At 44.3% G+C, this 17,936-nt stretch overlaps 1 protein-coding gene across 1 annotated transcript in view; it reads left to right on the top strand.

Annotated features, from left to right (window-relative positions):
- Positions 1–17,154, top strand: part of ITIH6 (inter-alpha-trypsin inhibitor heavy chain family member 6) — a 34,554-nt gene extending 17,400 nt beyond the window's left edge. The window contains 19 exon segments of the mRNA XM_059883841.1: positions 1,467–1,583; positions 6,398–6,569; positions 7,288–7,370; positions 7,372–7,405; positions 7,408–7,800; positions 7,803–8,114; positions 8,117–8,149; positions 8,152–8,466; positions 8,469–8,602; positions 8,604–8,838; positions 8,841–8,928; positions 8,930–9,093; positions 12,790–13,047; positions 13,905–13,944; positions 14,126–14,238; positions 15,424–15,504; positions 15,543–15,670; positions 15,672–15,837; positions 16,943–17,154. Coding sequence (XP_059739824.1) covers positions 1,467–1,583; positions 6,398–6,569; positions 7,288–7,370; positions 7,372–7,405; positions 7,408–7,800; positions 7,803–8,114; positions 8,117–8,149; positions 8,152–8,466; positions 8,469–8,602; positions 8,604–8,838; positions 8,841–8,928; positions 8,930–9,093; positions 12,790–13,047; positions 13,905–13,944; positions 14,126–14,238; positions 15,424–15,504; positions 15,543–15,670; positions 15,672–15,837; positions 16,943–17,154 — 3,078 coding nt within the window.
- Positions 17,155–17,936: the final 782 nt, after the last annotated feature.

The raw sequence follows: 17,936 nt of genomic DNA, 5'->3' as shown, positions 1-17,936 counted from the left end.
TGGATGGAAAAGACAGCAACATTTTTAAATTCTAAAGAAGACCCGGTCGGGTGCATGGGTGGGGTTGGAGAGTAGGAGTCTGGCTGGTGGAAGAGGTCCTGGAGGCTGGGCATGCATGGGGTCAGGGAAGGATTGTTTTGTCTTTCAGTAGAGGGATGAGGCATATAGGCATGTGGACCTTGTGCAAGAGTGGAGTGGGCAGTCCAAGGGACATGGCCTGGTACCCTTACTGTTCTCCTGTGGAGGGAAGGGAGATGGTTCCTGAGAACAGCGTGGCATGATAGCTGAAGGGAGTGTGAGAGGTAATGCCGCTGGTTTATAAGATGTGAGGTGTGGCACCACCAGTGAACCTGGGTGCATGGAGAGGTAGGGATGTGATTTTCCCAGAAGCTCTCACCTACACACGTATGGGAAGAACATGGAAAGAGAGCTGGACTCTGCCTCTTGCTTGGGCAGTTGCAGGATGTTTGACTCAGGCTTTGGGGGACTGCTGTAGTGTGCAAGGGAAAAGTGCCTACAACACCTAAACTTGTGCTTGTGAATTAATTAAAAGGCTGGCATGGAGGAGAAGAGCAAGATGTCCTCCCACCTTCCTTCCTTCTCTCCACTCCCAGCTCCCTCCCTCCAAGAGGGGAGGAGATAGTGTGTCCAGCTTTGTGATCAGAGAATGCCTGAATGTCTGAGAGGAGAATAAGCTGGTTATCCTGGGGTAGAGCCTGCTGCAGGCTTCTGGGCAGCACAGACCCTCTGCAAGCCTATACTTGCTTAGGCTGAGCTGCACTGGTCCTGGGGGCCCTCCCAATTTCCCTCTCCTTTTCCCTCAGCTGTCCCAGGCCCCAGGCTCTGCAGAAAGAGAGATGGAGTGGGGGATGGGGGTCAGCAGCCAATCACATACCTGATAGCCCAAGGCATCTGCACCTGGTCTAACCAATCCCTTCTGAACAAACTGCTCACTCAGACTCCGCTCCCTCCTCCCCTCCCTGTTCTGCCCAGCAACAGCAGAAAGCAGGCTGAAGGAGGAGAGGGAGGCCCTGCAAACTCCCAGCCCCTGGCAGCAATGGAGCTGGGCCTCAGACTCACTCTATAGAGAGAGGCTGAAACAGTACTTACATTTCCTGGAACCCAGGCAAATCGTCCCTAGGGGCCCTCAAGACTGTGCAAGCCCAGCTCTCACAGACAGGAACTCACATATTACAGACATCCTGATCCTTGGAGCCTTTGGCCTCAAGCCAGTCTCATTCTCTCCACACTCAGGGGCAGGCCCTGGGCTGGCAGTCTGACCAGCAGAGATACATAGTTCTGGTGGAGGAGACGGACATTGAGCAAGCAGTCCCACAAATGCCTATTTAATGGCAACAGTGGTAAGGCCTAGGAAGGAAAAGAGTAGAGTTTTATGTAGCAAAATAAGAGAGGACTTGATTTAGATGCTTCACAGTTTTTGTTGATTTCACTTCTGTTTTCCTCAGATTTACAACGGCTATTTTATTTATGACTTTGCACCCAGAGGCCTTCCACCTGTTGGTAAAAATGTGGGGTTTGTTTTTGACATGAGTGGCTCCATGTGTGGTACCAGGATGAAGCAGGTAACAGGGGCCCTGGGGGTCTTTTGATTTAGAAAGCTCAGAAAGCAGAGTGCTGGAACAGTGGTTCCCTGAGACCGGACTCCCTGCCATCCCATCACCCTTTGACCTTATAGGCCTAGGCGTACCTTAGTGTCTTGGTTCCTTGTCAATCAGAACCCCCATAGACATGGAGCCACAGAACCCTAGGAATACTGAAACATAGGACCACACGGCCTGAGCCCATCGATAGCCTCCACCACAAGCCTCCAGGTCTCATAAGGGCTCAGAGTTAAAGAGCCTTTGAGCTAGAGCACTCTGGCATCATAAAGACTGAGTCAAACATATTAAAACTTTGATCATTTTAGACTCTGAACTGTCAAGGGACCACAGCTTTGTTTTCTTGTTTTTTGACTACATAGCCAAAAGAGTACTGTGCCCTGGGCTTATAATTCTTAGGAGCCATAGATATGGAGCCAAGTATGGCTAATATGCTGAAGATTCTAATGGGAAAAGTGGACAACATGCAAGAACATATTGGAAATTTAACCAGAGAGGTATACTCTAAGAAAATTTATAAGAATGCTAGAAATATAAAACACTGTAACAATAATGAAAAATGCTTTTTATGGCTCATCAGGGGAATGAACATTGCCAAAGAAAGAATCAGTGAACTTGAAGAATGAGAATAGAAACTTCCCAAACTGAAAAGCAAAGAGAATGAAAACAAAAATAGAAAACCAACAGAATATCCAAGAACTATGTACTTATACAAAAGTGTAATGTGTTTAATGGTATTCCCATAAGGAGAAGAAAGAAAGTTGCGTAAGAAATATTTGAAGGAATAACAGGCACAGATTTTCCAAATAACAAATGACATCTATCAAATCAGAGATCCTAGAAGCTCAGAGCACACTAAGCAGGATAAATGCTAAAAGATGTGCATGGAGGCATATGCAGAAAATCAAAGACAAAGAGAAAATCCTGAAAAAGTCCAAAAGCCCACAGAAAATAATATCTTTCTTATAGAGGAACAAGGATAAGTATTACATTGAATTTCTCTTGAGAAACCATGCAAGGAAAAAGAGAGTATAGTGAAATATGTAAAGTGTTGAAGGAGAAAACCACCCAATTTGACAACAAAATTGCCCTTCCAAAATGATAAATAAAGACTTTATCAGCCAAACCAATATTGAGATAATTGTCACCAACCTGTCTTGCACAGCTAAGTTAAAAGAAGTTCTTCAGAGAGAAGGAAAATGAGATGGCTCAGATACTTGGATCTATATAAAGAAAGGAAGTTTGTTAGAGAAATAATAAATAAAGGTAAAATGATATATTTTATTTTTAAACTAATTGATCTAACAGATAACAATTTACTCAGAATAATTAGAGCAACTATGTATTCAGTGATTATAGCATATTAATAAGTGAAATTAATGATAGCAGTGGTATAAGGGACAAGAGAAAGGAATTGGACTACCCTGTCACAAGGTACTTGAACTACGCATGAAGTCATAGAGTGTTATTTGAATGTGGACTTGGATTAACTGTAAAGGCATATTTTAAACTCTAGGGCAACCTCTAAGAAATTTTCTTAACGTAATGGATATGCTAAGAGACAAGAGAAAACAGGACCATATAAAACACTCAATTAAAATCAAAGAAGTCAGAAAAAAGAGTAGGAGACAAAGCAAAAAAGGGAAATGAAGAGAAAGCAGTTTTAAAATATAGCAAATATTAATCTAGCTATATCAGTAATCATTTTAATGATGACTTGTCTAAATATACCAGTTAAAAGATAGAAGCTGTCAGTGTCAATTAAAAGAAAACAAAACAAAAGAACCAACTATATGTTTTCTACTAGAAGCCCAGTTTAAATATAAAGACACAGATAGATTAAAAGTAACAGGATAGAATCATATGCTATGCTAACACTAACCCAAAGAAAGCTGAACAGCTATACTAATTTCAGACCAAGTACACTTCAGAGCAAGACAATTGTTAAGATTAAGAAGTGCATTATATTATGGAAAAAGGTTGAGTCTCCAAGAAGACATAATAATCTTTACTGTGTATTCAATTGAAATTACAGTGTCAAAATATATGTGGCAAAAATTAATAGAACTGCAAGAAGAAATAGAAAAATCATTAATATAGTTGGAGACTTCAATTTCCTTATATTAGAAATGGACATATCCAGCAGACAGAAAATACATAAGGACACTGTTGAATAGCACCATCAATTAATTGGATCTAACGGACATCTATACGATGCTTCATCCAACAATACACATTTGCCCCAAGCTCACATAGAACATTTGCCAAAATAGTCTACATTGTGGGTCATAAAACCCACCTTAACAAATTTAAAATAATATAAATCATACAAAGTATGCTCTCAGACTAAATGGAATAAAACTGGAAATCAGCAACAGAAAGACAGCTGGAAAATCTCCAAATAGTAGGAGATTAAGCAACATACTTCTAAAAACATAATCTGTCCCTGGATAGGAGATTCTTAGGAAAAGCCATCCTTTATGTGACAGTCCTCTCAATGGAAATAAGAATATGATGCTCAGCTTCTGATCCCAGAATGTGTGACCTATCCCATCTTATGGCAGGAAAACTTGTGACCTACTTAGGAGCACTCAAGGCATCTTCTATCAGTTTAAGATGTAGAGAGAAAGGCAAGCCACAAATGTTCTTCGTGTGGTTTCTAGAATCCACACCTATATAAAAGGTTATGCCTTAAATCACTGGATTTAACACCTCCAAAATACACATTTGAGGCCCTGGTCCATCAATGACTAGCCACTTCACTCTCTGAGCCTCAATGTCATCACTTGTAAAATGAGGATATTATTAGCACTTTGTTTATTGTGTTGCTGTGAAGATAAAATGAGCTTATGCATCTAAATTACAGTGCCAGGAACATAGCAAGTATCCTATAAATGATACCTAATACTAGAACCTACATACTATATTCCTTGAGTCTAGCCCTATACTAAATACATCATGGAGAAGGGAGCCAAGGGGAAGTAGCATTCTAAGCCCTGTTCTCAGAGGACACAATATCTGTATGGAGGATGAAAATATTCCACATAAGATAATCAGCAAATTGCCAGGGACAGAGAATGTCTGGGTGTGAAAGGCATGGATCAGAGTAGGCAATCAAGGAAGGGCTGCCCAGAGAAAGAGCAACTGAAGTAACTGTGAAGATATAAATAAAGAGCAAAGTTGTGGAGATGAAATGGAATCTAGGTTATCTGGGGGCTGGTGAGAAGACCAGCCTGGAAGAAACAGGTGGTAAGGTAGAAGAACAGATTAGAGAGAACTGCAACCAAAGCATGCAAAATCATTGACGTGTTAGTCATCAGTCATGTCTGACTTTTTGCAACCACTGTAGCCCACCAGGCCCCTCTATCCATTTAATTCTCCAGGCAAGAATAATGGAGTGGATAGTCATTCCCTTCTCCAGGGGATCCAACACTCTTAAACTTTAGGGCAGCCCTGGAATCATTGAATCTTGGGTCACGGGGTTCAGAAACCATAGGAACATGAATCCTAGTGCTCTGAAAGCACAGAGCTTGAACCTTCTAGACCACCACAGTCCAGTAGAACTTTTTTGATGATGGAAATGTTCTAAAAGTATGTACTTTTAGATGTACTAATTTACTGTTGAATACAGTAGCTGCTGTCCACATGTGGTTATTGAACTCTTGAAATGTAGCTACTGCAAGTGAAGAAACAGAATTTTGACTTTTTCTTCAATTTTAATTAATGTACAGTTCGTTAGTTAAATATACTCCAAAGGTAAACAGTAGTTAAATGCTGACAAATATCAGTCTAGTCAAAGCTATGGTTTTCCCAGTAGTCATGTGTGGATGTGAGAGTTGGACCATAAAGAAGGCTGGGCACAGAAGAATTGATACTTTTGAACTGTGGTGTTGGAGAAGACTCTTGAGAGTCCCTTGGACTGCAAAGAGATCAAACCAGTCAATCCTAAAGGAAATTAACCCTGAATATTCACTGGAAAACTGGTGCTGAAGCTCCAATACTTTGGCCACCTGATGTGAAGAGCCAACTCACTAGAAAAGACCCTGATGCTGGGAGAGATTGAGAGCAGAAGGAGAAGGGGATGACAGAGGACGAGATGGTTGGATGGCATCACTGACTCAATGGACATGAGTTTGAGCAATCTCAGGGAGATGGTGATGGACAGGGAAGCCTGGCATGCTGCAGTCCATGGGGTCACAAAGAGTCAGATGTTACTGAGTGACTGAACAGCAACAACGTATGTTTACATTTAAATAACTACATGTGGCTAGCAGTTACCATTGGACAGTGCAGTTCTAGGCTTTGCGCCATTAGAGCCTATAGAGCATTTTGACTTAGGTCTTAGGACTTCTAGATTTACAGAGTGCTAGAATCAGAAAGGAGAAGGCAATAGCACCCCACTCCAGTACTCTTGCCTGGAAAATCCCATGGATGGAGGAGCCTGGTAGGCTGCAGTCCATGGGGTCGCAAAGAGTTGGACACGACTGAACGACTTCGCTTTCACTTTTCACTTTCATGCATTGGAGAAGGAAATGGCAACCCACTCCAGTGTTCTTGCCTGAAGAATCCCAGGGAGGGGGAGCCTGGTGGGCTGCCGTCTCTGGGGTCGCACAGAGTCGAACACGACTGAAGTGACTTAACAGCAGCAGCAGCAGAATCAGAAAATGTTAAAACCCTACAACACTTAGACTGCAGTACTTTGTATAGAAAGTGCCTTTCAGTCTTGAGCAAGACCTCAGGTCTTGGTCCATCTCCTTTACTTCGTCTATATCCTACAGACTAAAAAGGCAATGAATGTTATCCCTGGTAACCTGTGGGCCAGTGACTACTTCAACATCATCTCCTTTTCTTACACAGTTAGTGTCTGGAAAGCTGGAGGCTCCATCCAGGCCACCGTCCAGTATGTCCACAGTGCTAAGGACTACCTGGGCCATATGGAAGATGCTGGTTGTAAGTGTTAGACCTATCTACTCAAATCGGCAGACTCTGCTGACATGGGAAATTCTCCCATCATTCACCCATCAACTTTACCTCTCATAATGTCTGAAATATCACTTTTAAATTTTACACAAATATCTTCCTTCATCCTTTTGTGCTTCTTTGCCTAACAGAGCACAGCTTATTCTCCATGTATTTTAGGGCACATTCCTCTTTGGGGCTGAGTTTCCTCCTCCTTAAAGCATATACTCAGTTTGCTAAAACTTTCGTTTTGTATTTTATCAATAATCTAGATATTTATTTCTAAGTATTTTGAGTAAGTTTCTGCCTTGATTTTGGCTTTTGATCAATCCTCTCTCAGACAGTTACTGAAGAATCCCCCTCCTACCACCTCCTGACCACGCAGCCCCTTCTTCCCCTGTAGCATAGAGGTGGGGATGCTATCCTTGAGGAGCTGCCAATCTGACTAAAGAATGAGACATCCCCCCAGGAAACAGGCAAAGCAATCTGAGACAGGAAGTGATAAAAGCCAAGGACATGTGGGACCCACAGTCAGATCTCAGGGAGTTTGTGTGGGAGTGGGGAATTGGGAAGGATAAGCAGCGGAAACAGTCTGAGCAAAGATAAGGAGATGTGACTGAGCCTGGGAGGTTAACGAGGTGCTCAGTGTGTCTGGAATGGGGGTAGAAATTACTAGAAAAGGTAGTCTCACAGTCTGCTCTCCAATTAGAGACTGACATCAACATTGCTCTGCTGGCAGCTGCTTCAGTGCTAAAGCATAGCAACCAGGAGCTTGGGAGGAGCCCCATTGTGGGGGAGGATCCCTCTCATCATCTTCCTAACAGATGGGAGCCCACAGCTGGAGTGACAACTTCCAGTGTGATCCTCTCTAACATCCGTCAGGCACTGGGCAACAAAGTGACCCTTTTCAGCTTGGCCTTTGGGAATGATGCTGACTTCCCACTGCTGTGTTGTTTGTCCCTAGAGAACTGAGTAGCAGCCTGGCACATATATGAAGATACCAGTGCAGCCCCTACAGCCAGAGGCCTCTATGAAGAGATTTCCATGTCTCTGCTGGCAGATGTGCATCTGGACTACCTGGGTGGCTTGCCTGGGGCCTCTCCTTGGGCCCTTTTCCCCAACTACTTTGGTGGTTCAGGGCCTGTAGTGGCAGGCCAAGTGCAGCCAGGCAAGAAGGAACTACACATCCACCTGAAAGCCCATGGCCCCAAGGGTCAGCTTCTATGGCCTGCCACAGTGAAGTGGCCGCCAACAGCAGCCAAAAGGTCTTTGGTTTCCCAGAGGAGCCAGCCCCCAGTGTAGCCCACTTCATACACTGCCTTTGGGCCTACATCACCATTAGAGAGCTACTGGAGGCATGCTTCCACGCTTGTGATGCCAGCACTTACCACATGCTGGCTGCCAAAGTCTTCAGTCTGTCCCTTTAACAAAATTTTGTCACACCTCTGACTTTACTGGTCGTGGCACAGCCCAAAAAAGCCAGTGAGAAAGCCAGGAAACAGACTTCTACCACAGATGGACCAGGCACCATCATGCCCTTAGTCATGGCCTAGGGGCAGGCACAACCCAACCAACCTAGTGCCCTTTGTTTCTCCCAAATAAAGGCTTGTGAAATCAAAGTTCTACTTATCCTCAACTACTCTTGTCTCTACAAAGAAGATGCCCAGTTCCAAGGAATTAAGGCCACTGGGTCGGAGCCCTAGTACCCCATACACCATTGCATACCCAATGCCCCAAATTCCAGCATAACAGGATTCTGGAACCTTGGTTCAGCCAAAATTTAGGACAAAGCCTGCTGTCCTTGTGCTCTCAAATTTTGGTGCCCTATTGCTCCTTAAGTCCAGCACACCATTACATTAGAACCTTGGTACTGTATTAGCCATGAATTCAAGACACAAGTCCCACCTCTGAATTATAGCATTCTAGCCCCTCCCCAAACTGGCCTTATGAAACACGCTACTCTGCTGCATTCCAAACCTGGTGCTCCATTACAAACTAAATGAGATGCCTCATCACTCCCACAACCTGGGGGTACTTATACCACAATCAAAAAGCCTGTCGCAGCCCGGGCCTGAATTCTCCACACATCAGATCCTTATATACCCACCACACACCACAGCAAGGGTTCTTGCTCCTAAGACCCCAAACAACATGCCATATCCTAGACCTGGGATCCTCTTACCTAAGACCCCTAAAATTCCATCACCTCTTAAACCTAGTGCCCCACCTCACCAACCTTCCCTAGGTTTATCACTTTCCAATCTAGGACACCAACTCCTAATAAACCCAAAATCCCATTACCTTCCAGGCCTGCCAAGCTCAGGCCCCCACCTCCAGAGGCTTTGCATACTCCCAAGCACAGTCTCAAGTCCCACAAGTCCCAGCAGTACCATGACCATTTCTGCCCTTGGAGAATTCCTCACTACTCCTTTTCACCCCACCCTGCCCTCTCTGCTGCCCCCTGGAAGGCTCTGGCATCAGCATGACCTGTTGCCAGAGCCCCAAAGCACCACCTGTGTCTATGAACAAGAGGTCAAGCCACAAGGGAATAGAGAATAGAGAGCACTAAGAACCAGAAGCCCGTACAGATTTTTATGATTTAAGCCACTTGCTTGCTTGCTTTGAGACTTTAAATGAGATACTTAACTTCTCTGGGCTTCAGCACATAGGCAAAGAATTAGAGGCCCTGGGAGAGAAGAGATGTTAAGACTGAAACAAACTGGTCAAGCTGTGGCTTTGACATTTGCTTTGTTGGACAAGAGAATTGCTTATACTTCACAAGCAGAGAAGGGATGTGGGGCTATAAATGGGAGCATCCCTGGGCAAGGTAGGTCTGATTCGTTGTTTTGTGCTCCATAAACACCCCTGTTTAATGAGAGGAATATAAAAAATGAGGAAGATGATGACAGTTGTCTTTAAATTTTCCAAAGGCTGTGAAATAATGTTTACATTTTTTTTATTTTTAATTGAAGGATAATTTCTTTACAGAATTTTGTTGTTTTCTGTCAAATCTCAACATGAATCAGCCATAGGTGTACATATATCCCCTCACTCTTGAACCTCCCTCCCATCTCCCTCCCCATCCCACCCCTCTAGGTTGATACAGAGCCCCTGTTTGAGTTCCCTGAGACATACAGCAAATTCCCATTGGCTATCTATTTTACATATGGTAATGTAAGTTTCCATGTTACTCTCCATACATCTCACCCTCTCCCCCACTTTCCCCATGTCCATAAGTCTGTTCTCTATGTCTGTTTCTCCATTGCTGCCCTGCAGATAAATTCTTCAGTACCATCTTTCTAGATTCCATATATATGCATTAGTATATGATATTTATCTTTCTCTTTCTGACTTACTTCACTCTGTATAATAGGCTCTAGTTTCATCCACCTCATTAGAACTGACTCATATGCATTCCTTTTTATGGCTAAGTAATATTCCATTGTGTATATGTACCACAACTTCTTTATTCATTCATCTGTCAATGGACATCTAGGTTGCTTCCATGTTCTAGCTATTGTAAATAGTGCTGCAATGAACATTGGGGTACAAGTGTCTTTTTCAATTTTGGTTTCCTCAGGGTATATGCCTAGGAGTGGGATTGCTGATTCATATGGTGGTTTTATTTCTAGTTTTTTACATTTTTTAGCTCTTCCTATGTACAGGTACTGATCTACATACCGTACTTGTAGTCTTCATTTAATCCTCACCAAAAGCCTCTTATTATCTGGATTTTACTCATGGGGAAACTGAAGCACAGAGAAGTGACACCACTTCACACCACTAGTAAGAGATTTGAACCTACACACTTTGGTCCCATGATGAATGTGATTCACTACTTCATTATTCACCTTGCTGAGAGGAGTGACATTTCCTGGGTGACGTTATAGGGCAGGATTAGAACAAGTTGGTGGTGACAATAATTCACAGGGATATAAATTTGGGCATGACATTCTTGACATACCCCTCTCCTTCACCATCCTCCCTCCCAATATCCCATCCATCTTCAATACCTGACACAGTTATCTCTGTTTGTCAAATGCATCCACTTCTCACTACCCCAACTGTCACTATCTTAGGGCAGACTACCATTGTGCTTCACCTAGAAAACTGTTCCAGACTCATCACTGGTTTTCCTTCTTCCCTTTTTGAGATATTCTCTTGGACATTCTTCCCCAGCAAAGGGATCATTTAAAAACATATATCACTTCATGTCTCTTCCCTACTTAACTCCCCTCAAGGGTTTCCTATTGCACTTATCATTTCTTATCATACTTTTTAGAGTAAAGTTTAAAGTTCTTTTAATGAGCTCCAAGTCCCTGCATGACCTGCCCTATATCTCATACCTCTCTGACCTCACCTTCTCCCACTCACCCTCTGAACTCAGGCCACACTGGCCTCCTGTTCCACCAATAGGCCCTACCCTCTCCCCTGCCTCCACACAGGGACCTCTTCCAAGCTGTTCCCCCTGCTTGAAAATTGCTCTGACCTGCTTTGCCCTGCTCCTGCCTACCACCCTCATTTCTTCCATTGTCACTCAAGCTCCAGATCATGCATTAAATCTCAACTCAGATGTCCTTCTTACCTCTTACTACTGCTTCAAACTATGTTGAGTACCTGCAACTCTCTCGGTCAATCTATTCTTTTTTTCTTATAGCATTTGCACAATTGGTAATTATAATTTCATTCATGCCTGCCTTCCCAACTTAAATATGAGCTTCACCACATCAGAAATCATGACTGACTTTTTCACCACCATGTTCCTGATACTTAAACAGCACGTGAATGAATAAATAAATGATCAAGTGAATGCATGTCATAAATGTTATACTGCTGCTGCTGCTGCTGCTGCTAAGTCACTTTAGTCGTGTCCGACTCTGTGCGACCCCATAGACGGCAGCCCACCAAGCTCAGAATTTTGAATGTAACTGAGCTTGCACTCATCTCACATGCTAGTAAAGTAATGCTCAAAATTCTCCAAGCCAGGCTTCAGCAATATGTGAACAGTGAACTTCCTGATGTTCAAGCTGGTTTTAGAAAAGACAGAGGAACCAGAGATCAAATTGCCAACATCCGCTGGATCATGGAAAAAGCAAGAGAGTTCCAGAAAAACATCTATTTCTGCTTTATTGACTATGCCAAAGCCTTTGACTGTGTGGATCACAATAAACTGTGGAAAATTCTGAAAGAGATGGGAATACCAGACCACCTGATCTGCCTCTTGAGAAATCTGTATGCAGGTCAGGAAGCAACACTTAGAACTGGACATGGAACAACAGAATGGTTCCAAATAGGAAAAGGAGTACGTCAAGGCTGTATATTGTCACCCTACTTGTTTAACTTCTATGCAGAGTACATCATGAGAAACGCTGGACTGGAAGAAACACAAGCTGGAATCAAGATTGCTGGGAGAAATATCAATAACCTCAGATATGCAGATGACACCACCCTTATGGCAGAAAGTGAAGAGGAACTAAAAAGCCTCTTGATGAAAGTGAAAGTGGAGAGTGAAAAAGTTGGCTTAAAGCTCAACATTCAGAAAACAAAGATCATGGCATCCAGTCCCATCACTTCGTGGGAAATAGATGGGGAAACAGTGCCAGACCTTATTTTTCTGGGCTCCAAAATCACTGCAGATGGTGATTGCAGCCACGAAATTAAAAAACGCTTACTCCTTGGAAGGAAAGTTATGTCCAACATAGATAGCATATTCAAAAGCAGAGACATTACTTTGCCAACAAAGTTCCGTCTAGTCAAGGCTATGGTTTTTCCAGTGGTCATGTATGGATGTGAGAGTTGGACTGTGAAGAAGGCTGAGCGCTGAAGAATTGATGCTTTTGAACTGTGGTGTTGGAGAAGACTCTTGAGAGTCCCTTGGATGGCAAGGAGATCCAACCAGTCCATTCTGAAGGAGATCAGCACTGGGATTTCTTTGCAAGGAATGATGCTAAAGCTGAAACTCCAGTACTTTGGCCACCTCATGGGAAGAGTTGACTCATTGGAAAAGACTCTGATACTGGGAGGGATTGGGGCCAGGAGGAGAAGGGGACGACGACAGAGGATGAGATGGCTGGATGGCATCACTGACTCGATGGACATGAGTCTGAGTGAACTCAGGGAGTTCGTGATGGACAGGGAGGCATGGCGTGCTGTGGTTCATGGGATCACAAAGAGTCGGACACGACTGAGTGACTGAGCTTGAAAAACTAAGATGCCATGGGGAGCATAAGGTCTCAGTCTTGGCAATGTTCAAGGTCAGATTGGGAAGCCAATGAAGACTCTCCTAATCAGAAGGAAGGTATGCCTTTTGGTGGGCTGGAGACCTCTTTGCCCTCAGAGTGTGAAGGATTTCTCCTATTTCTTTTACACTTGGCAGGGAATCTTCATTGGGACAGCAACTCTGAAGAGATCTGTGGAGGAGATGGAGGCAGCATGAAATCTCAGGAAAGTTCTGCAGTACTAGCGAAAGGTGAACAAAGAGCTCCGCTGACAAAGACCCCCAAGCTTTCATTTCCACTTATGTTAATAATATATAACAAAGTTCTAGAAATCTGCAGTAAGAAAAATGAGGACAATCCAATTGAAAATTGACTTAAAACCAGCACTTCAAAACAGAACAAATGTTCAACTTCTTAAGTCATAATGAAAATGCAAATTAAAATATTAACGAGACTTCCCTGGTGGCACAGTGGATAGGAATCTGCCTAACAATGCAGGAGACAGCAGTTCAATCCCCGGTTTGGGAAGATCCCACATGTTGTGGGGCAATTAAGCCCATGTGTCACAACTACTGAGCCCACACTCTAGAGCCCACATGCTGCAACTACTAAAGCTCACTCACTCTAGAGTCCATGCTCTGCAACAAGAGAAGCCATCACAATGAGAAACCCATGCAGCACAAGTAAGAGTAGCCCCCACAACTAAAGAAAGCCTACACACAGCAAGGAAAAGCCCCAGGTGCTTCAACGAAGACCCAGTGCAGCCAAAAATAAATCAATAAAATTTTAAAATAGCATTTGAGCTGACCTAGAAGAATGACTAGAAATTGATTATTACTAGTTAAAAGAACGAGAGCATTCCAAGTAGCAGGAGAAATAGAAACAGTGGGGTCACTAGCAAGATAAGGCAAGGTACCCATAAGAATATTCAGTTCAGTTAGGCTGGAGCATACAGAGAAGAGTGGAGAGCTAGGCAGGGACTAGATATCAGAAAAGACTTAAGTACTGAGCTCAGGAATTTGGGGTGACTCAGAGGCCAGGGGGCCACAGAGTTACTAGGAATGTAATAATCAGTCTCCTATCAACACAGTCCTCCTATCTTTTGCAGGCATGTTGCCAAGCATCTTCACTTTCTCATCCTTAGATAAGCCAGCCACCCTTGCTGACTTGAGTATAGGACAGCTTGTGCACTGGGACTGGGGCTGAACTGTCTCTCTGGGGAGATAAACATGGCCTCCTATCTTCCCCTACTCTCTCTTTCCCTCTCCTCATCTCCCATACCTTCTAAGGCTATAACTACAGAGTTGTGCCTCCTGCCTTGCAATAAATGGGACCCCCCTTTGTGATCCACATCCCACACTCAGAAGAGAAGATCTTCTTCACACTGGATGAGCATCCAGGAGAACTACTACAACTCATAGATGACCCAAAGGCAGGGGAGAGCACCAAAGACTCTATCTCATAATAACTCCACAGCCAAATACACAAGTCAACACCTCCAGACATTTGTGGACTAATACAAACACATAACAGTGCACCTCACAAACACACAAGTGCATATTCAGACACATTAAAACACAAATACACTCTAACACCAAGACACTCATAGATACACATACACATACCAGGGCATACAGTAAACTCACAAAAACACACACCCAGGGACATATATTTTGACACTTTCCACACCTACAAATAGTAACATACAAATATGCATCTAGACACATATTGATGCATAATACATGCCCAGATATACACAATGACACATTTATCAACATACATACACTGATAACCCCAGATTCATCCCAATTCACAAGAATTTAACACACACAGGCACACACACTCTGCTACTCTAGATACATAAAACACACCAATGCACACAAATTCCATGATACACAGACAGATGCATACTCAGTAACACCCCAAGATACATAATATTTACCAACACACAACCAGACACACACGACATAAACTATTCACCAAGATTTATAACACTAAGATATCCAGCATGAGTCCCAAGTCTATTCAGTTGTGTCCAATTCTTTGCGACCCTATGAACTATAGCCCACCAGGCTCCTCTGCCCATGGAATTCCCAAAGCAAGAATGCTGGAGTGAGTTGCCATTTCCTCCTCCAGGGAATCTTCCCAGGGATCGAACCCCAGTCTATTATGTCTCCTGCATTGGCAGGTAAGTTCTTTACCACTAGTGCCACCTAGGAAGCCCAGAAACACATATCCAGAGACGTATATAAACATACAACCAAAAAAATATACATTCTACCATAACATTTTTCCCAAATATACAGATGCACTGATATGCCCAGAGATATTCAGATGAATGGAACTAAACCACACATTTACACATTCAGAGGCAAACACACATGCAAACAGCCCCACTGGGGTAAGCATGCACACATATACATACATGCTCACACACTGCACAGGAAGGAGCAGCTGGATAGGCTATGGTAGAAGCACTATCCTCAGGAGCTAGCATTCTAATCACAAATCTGCACCACTTCATCTGAATTTCAGGTACTGAGACTTCACCCTTCTTGTGCTATGGGTGACCATGTGAATAACCATGTGAAACCCTGTGCTCCTGGTAAGCATTCTTCTCCCCGCAGGGCTGCATGTGAGTAGACAGCTTCTTGGGACACCATCAAGTCCAGGGCACAAGGACCAGATCTGTACCTACTTCCAGGTAGGTCTGTAGTCCTGTACCAACCCTGTGTTGGCCCTGTAGACCCCTGTATACCCTGGGCCTACACTGTTTCCATTACCCACATTTCCATATCTGTTCAAGGTAAGGGTACCTTGCTTCTATCCTGGGACCAGCCTGCACTACTGAAAAGGCCTTAGCTGGAGCTCCAGTGTGACTGCTGCAGCATGTGAAACCCTCTACGTTGGGCCTTACCTTGAATTCCTAGGTCTCCAGCACCACTACCAGAACCCCAGCATCCTGCAACTACCACACCTGGGGTTCTATGTGGTCAGTGGCTCAAGTCTCAGCCCCTTGGCCCATGGCCTACTGGCTAAGTGTTACTGAGGCTGATAGTGGCCAGGGAGCACCAGTCCCAAGAGAAACTCTGCCACAATGAAAGGTCAGTTAGCCCCCAGCATCTTGACCCTCAAACCACAAAGAAGAATCAGAACCAAGCTCTGCCCTTGGAGAGCTCCTGATCTAAGAAGAAGACAGACCCAGACATGGATAGTGATCCCAGTGAGTATCAGTGCTAGACAGAAAGCAGTCCAAAGAGCTGGAGGAATCCAGGGTGAGGCACCTTGCCCAGCCTTGGAGCTCAAGAAAGATCTCCTGTAGGAGAGAGACCCACACTGAGTATGGAAAGCTGAGCAAATGTGTAGAGGAAAAGAAAGGAGATTGGAGGAGATGGAGCTGGAGTAGTCAGACCAGAGTGCCCGCATGAAGAATTTGACTTTTCCTGAAGACAATAGGAGTCATGAAAAGACATAGGCAGGAGAAAGTGAAAGTGAAAGTTGCTCAGTTGTGTTGGACTCTGAGACCCCATGGACTGTTGCCCATCAGGCTCCTCTGTCCATAGAATTCTCCAGGCAAGAATACTGAAGTGGGTACCCATTCTCTTCTCCAGGTGATCTTCCCGACCCAGGGACTGAGCCTGCATCTCTGCATTGCACACAGATTATTTACTGTCTGAGCCATCAGGAAAGCAGGAGAAAGATACAGTCAGATCTGAGTATTACAAAGATCCCTCTGGATGTAAAGGGGTTTTGCAGGAAGCCAGACTGTAGGTCAGGAAACACTAGCAGAACCTGAGGCCGAGACCCCCACCAAAGAATTTGGGCAGTGTTGGTGGATTGAACAGATATTTTTACTTCCTTTGAACCTCCTCACTTCTCTAATCTAACTTGTCATCTCCTTCAAGCCAGACTATACCCTATCTGCTGCCATCTCATCCACTTTGGCCCTCTACTTTCATGCTACACTCCTGTCCCATCTGACTCCTCCACAAATCACACAATGCTCAGTCTCTTCCCTCCTCCAGGCCTTTGCTGCCTCTTCTCCCTCCTACTTTTCTTTCAAGGTTCCCTGCTTTAGGATCCTCTCAGAACTATCAGTGGGACTCAGGACACTGATCTGACTGGTATTCCATCTCTCTCCCTCAGGACAGTTCCAGCATGCAGACATCAAGCTGGTGGCAGGGCTTATGGGGCCAAATCTGAGAAGGCACCAGGGCCCAGATGTGCCTGTGGTCATAGGCAAGAAGCTGCTGAAGGATTCACCAAGACTGTTGCCCCACTGAGCTTCCTACTGGCTGGTGGGATGCTCTCATGTACGGTGGTTTCTGGGCCAACCCTACATTGCTTATGTCCTGTGATGGTCCCTGAACCCCACAGCCAAGAGACCTGATGACTCAGAGGCCAGGGCAAAGGGTTGACCAGGAACAAAGCCCTGAGGACATGAAAACACACAGGGACACACACATTAACACAGGCACTAAGTGGTACATTCACCAGATCACATACACAAAGATATGCAGATCTATGGAACTAGAGGCTTTGAGACTCCTGCCTCCTCACAGTCCTTACTGTCTCCAGTCTCTACCCTTTTTAGTCCATAGTCCAGAGCAACCTTAGAAGTGACTTCTTTAAAACAAAAACCTGAAGCACCAGTACTCCTCACAACCTTCTCTGGCTCCCATGGCTTATTTAAAGCTCTTACAGTTCCCCTAGGGTTTCCCAAGTGACTCAGTGGTAAAGAATCTGACTGCCAAGGCAGAAGATGCAGAAGATGTGGATTCAGTCCCTGGGTCAGGAAGATCCTTTAGAAGAGGAAATGGCAACCCACTCCAGTATTCCTGCTGGGAGAATCCCATGGGCAGAGGAGCCCATGGGCTACAGTCCATAGGGTCACAAAGACTCAGACATGACTGAGCGACTATGCATGCACACAAACATGCCCACCAATCAGCCCTTGTATGTGCTTTTCCTTCTATGTGGGATTCCCTTCCTTGGCTTCATTCAGGTAAATGTTACACATTCTTCAAGTCTTAGTTGTCACTTCCTCTAGGAAGTCTTCCCTGACCCCTCCCATAGATTGAGTTTGGTCCCCTGTGTTCCCACAGCCCACCCCCATTCCATTCAAATTCATCTTTCATAC

This window comes from Bos taurus, chromosome X (genome assembly GCF_002263795.3).
Source record: "Bos taurus isolate L1 Dominette 01449 registration number 42190680 breed Hereford chromosome X, ARS-UCD2.0, whole genome shotgun sequence".
Taxonomy (NCBI): Eukaryota; Metazoa; Chordata; class Mammalia; order Artiodactyla; family Bovidae; genus Bos; species Bos taurus.
Note: the sequence above shows the minus strand (reverse complement) of the source record. Positions and strands in the feature narration are given on the sequence as shown.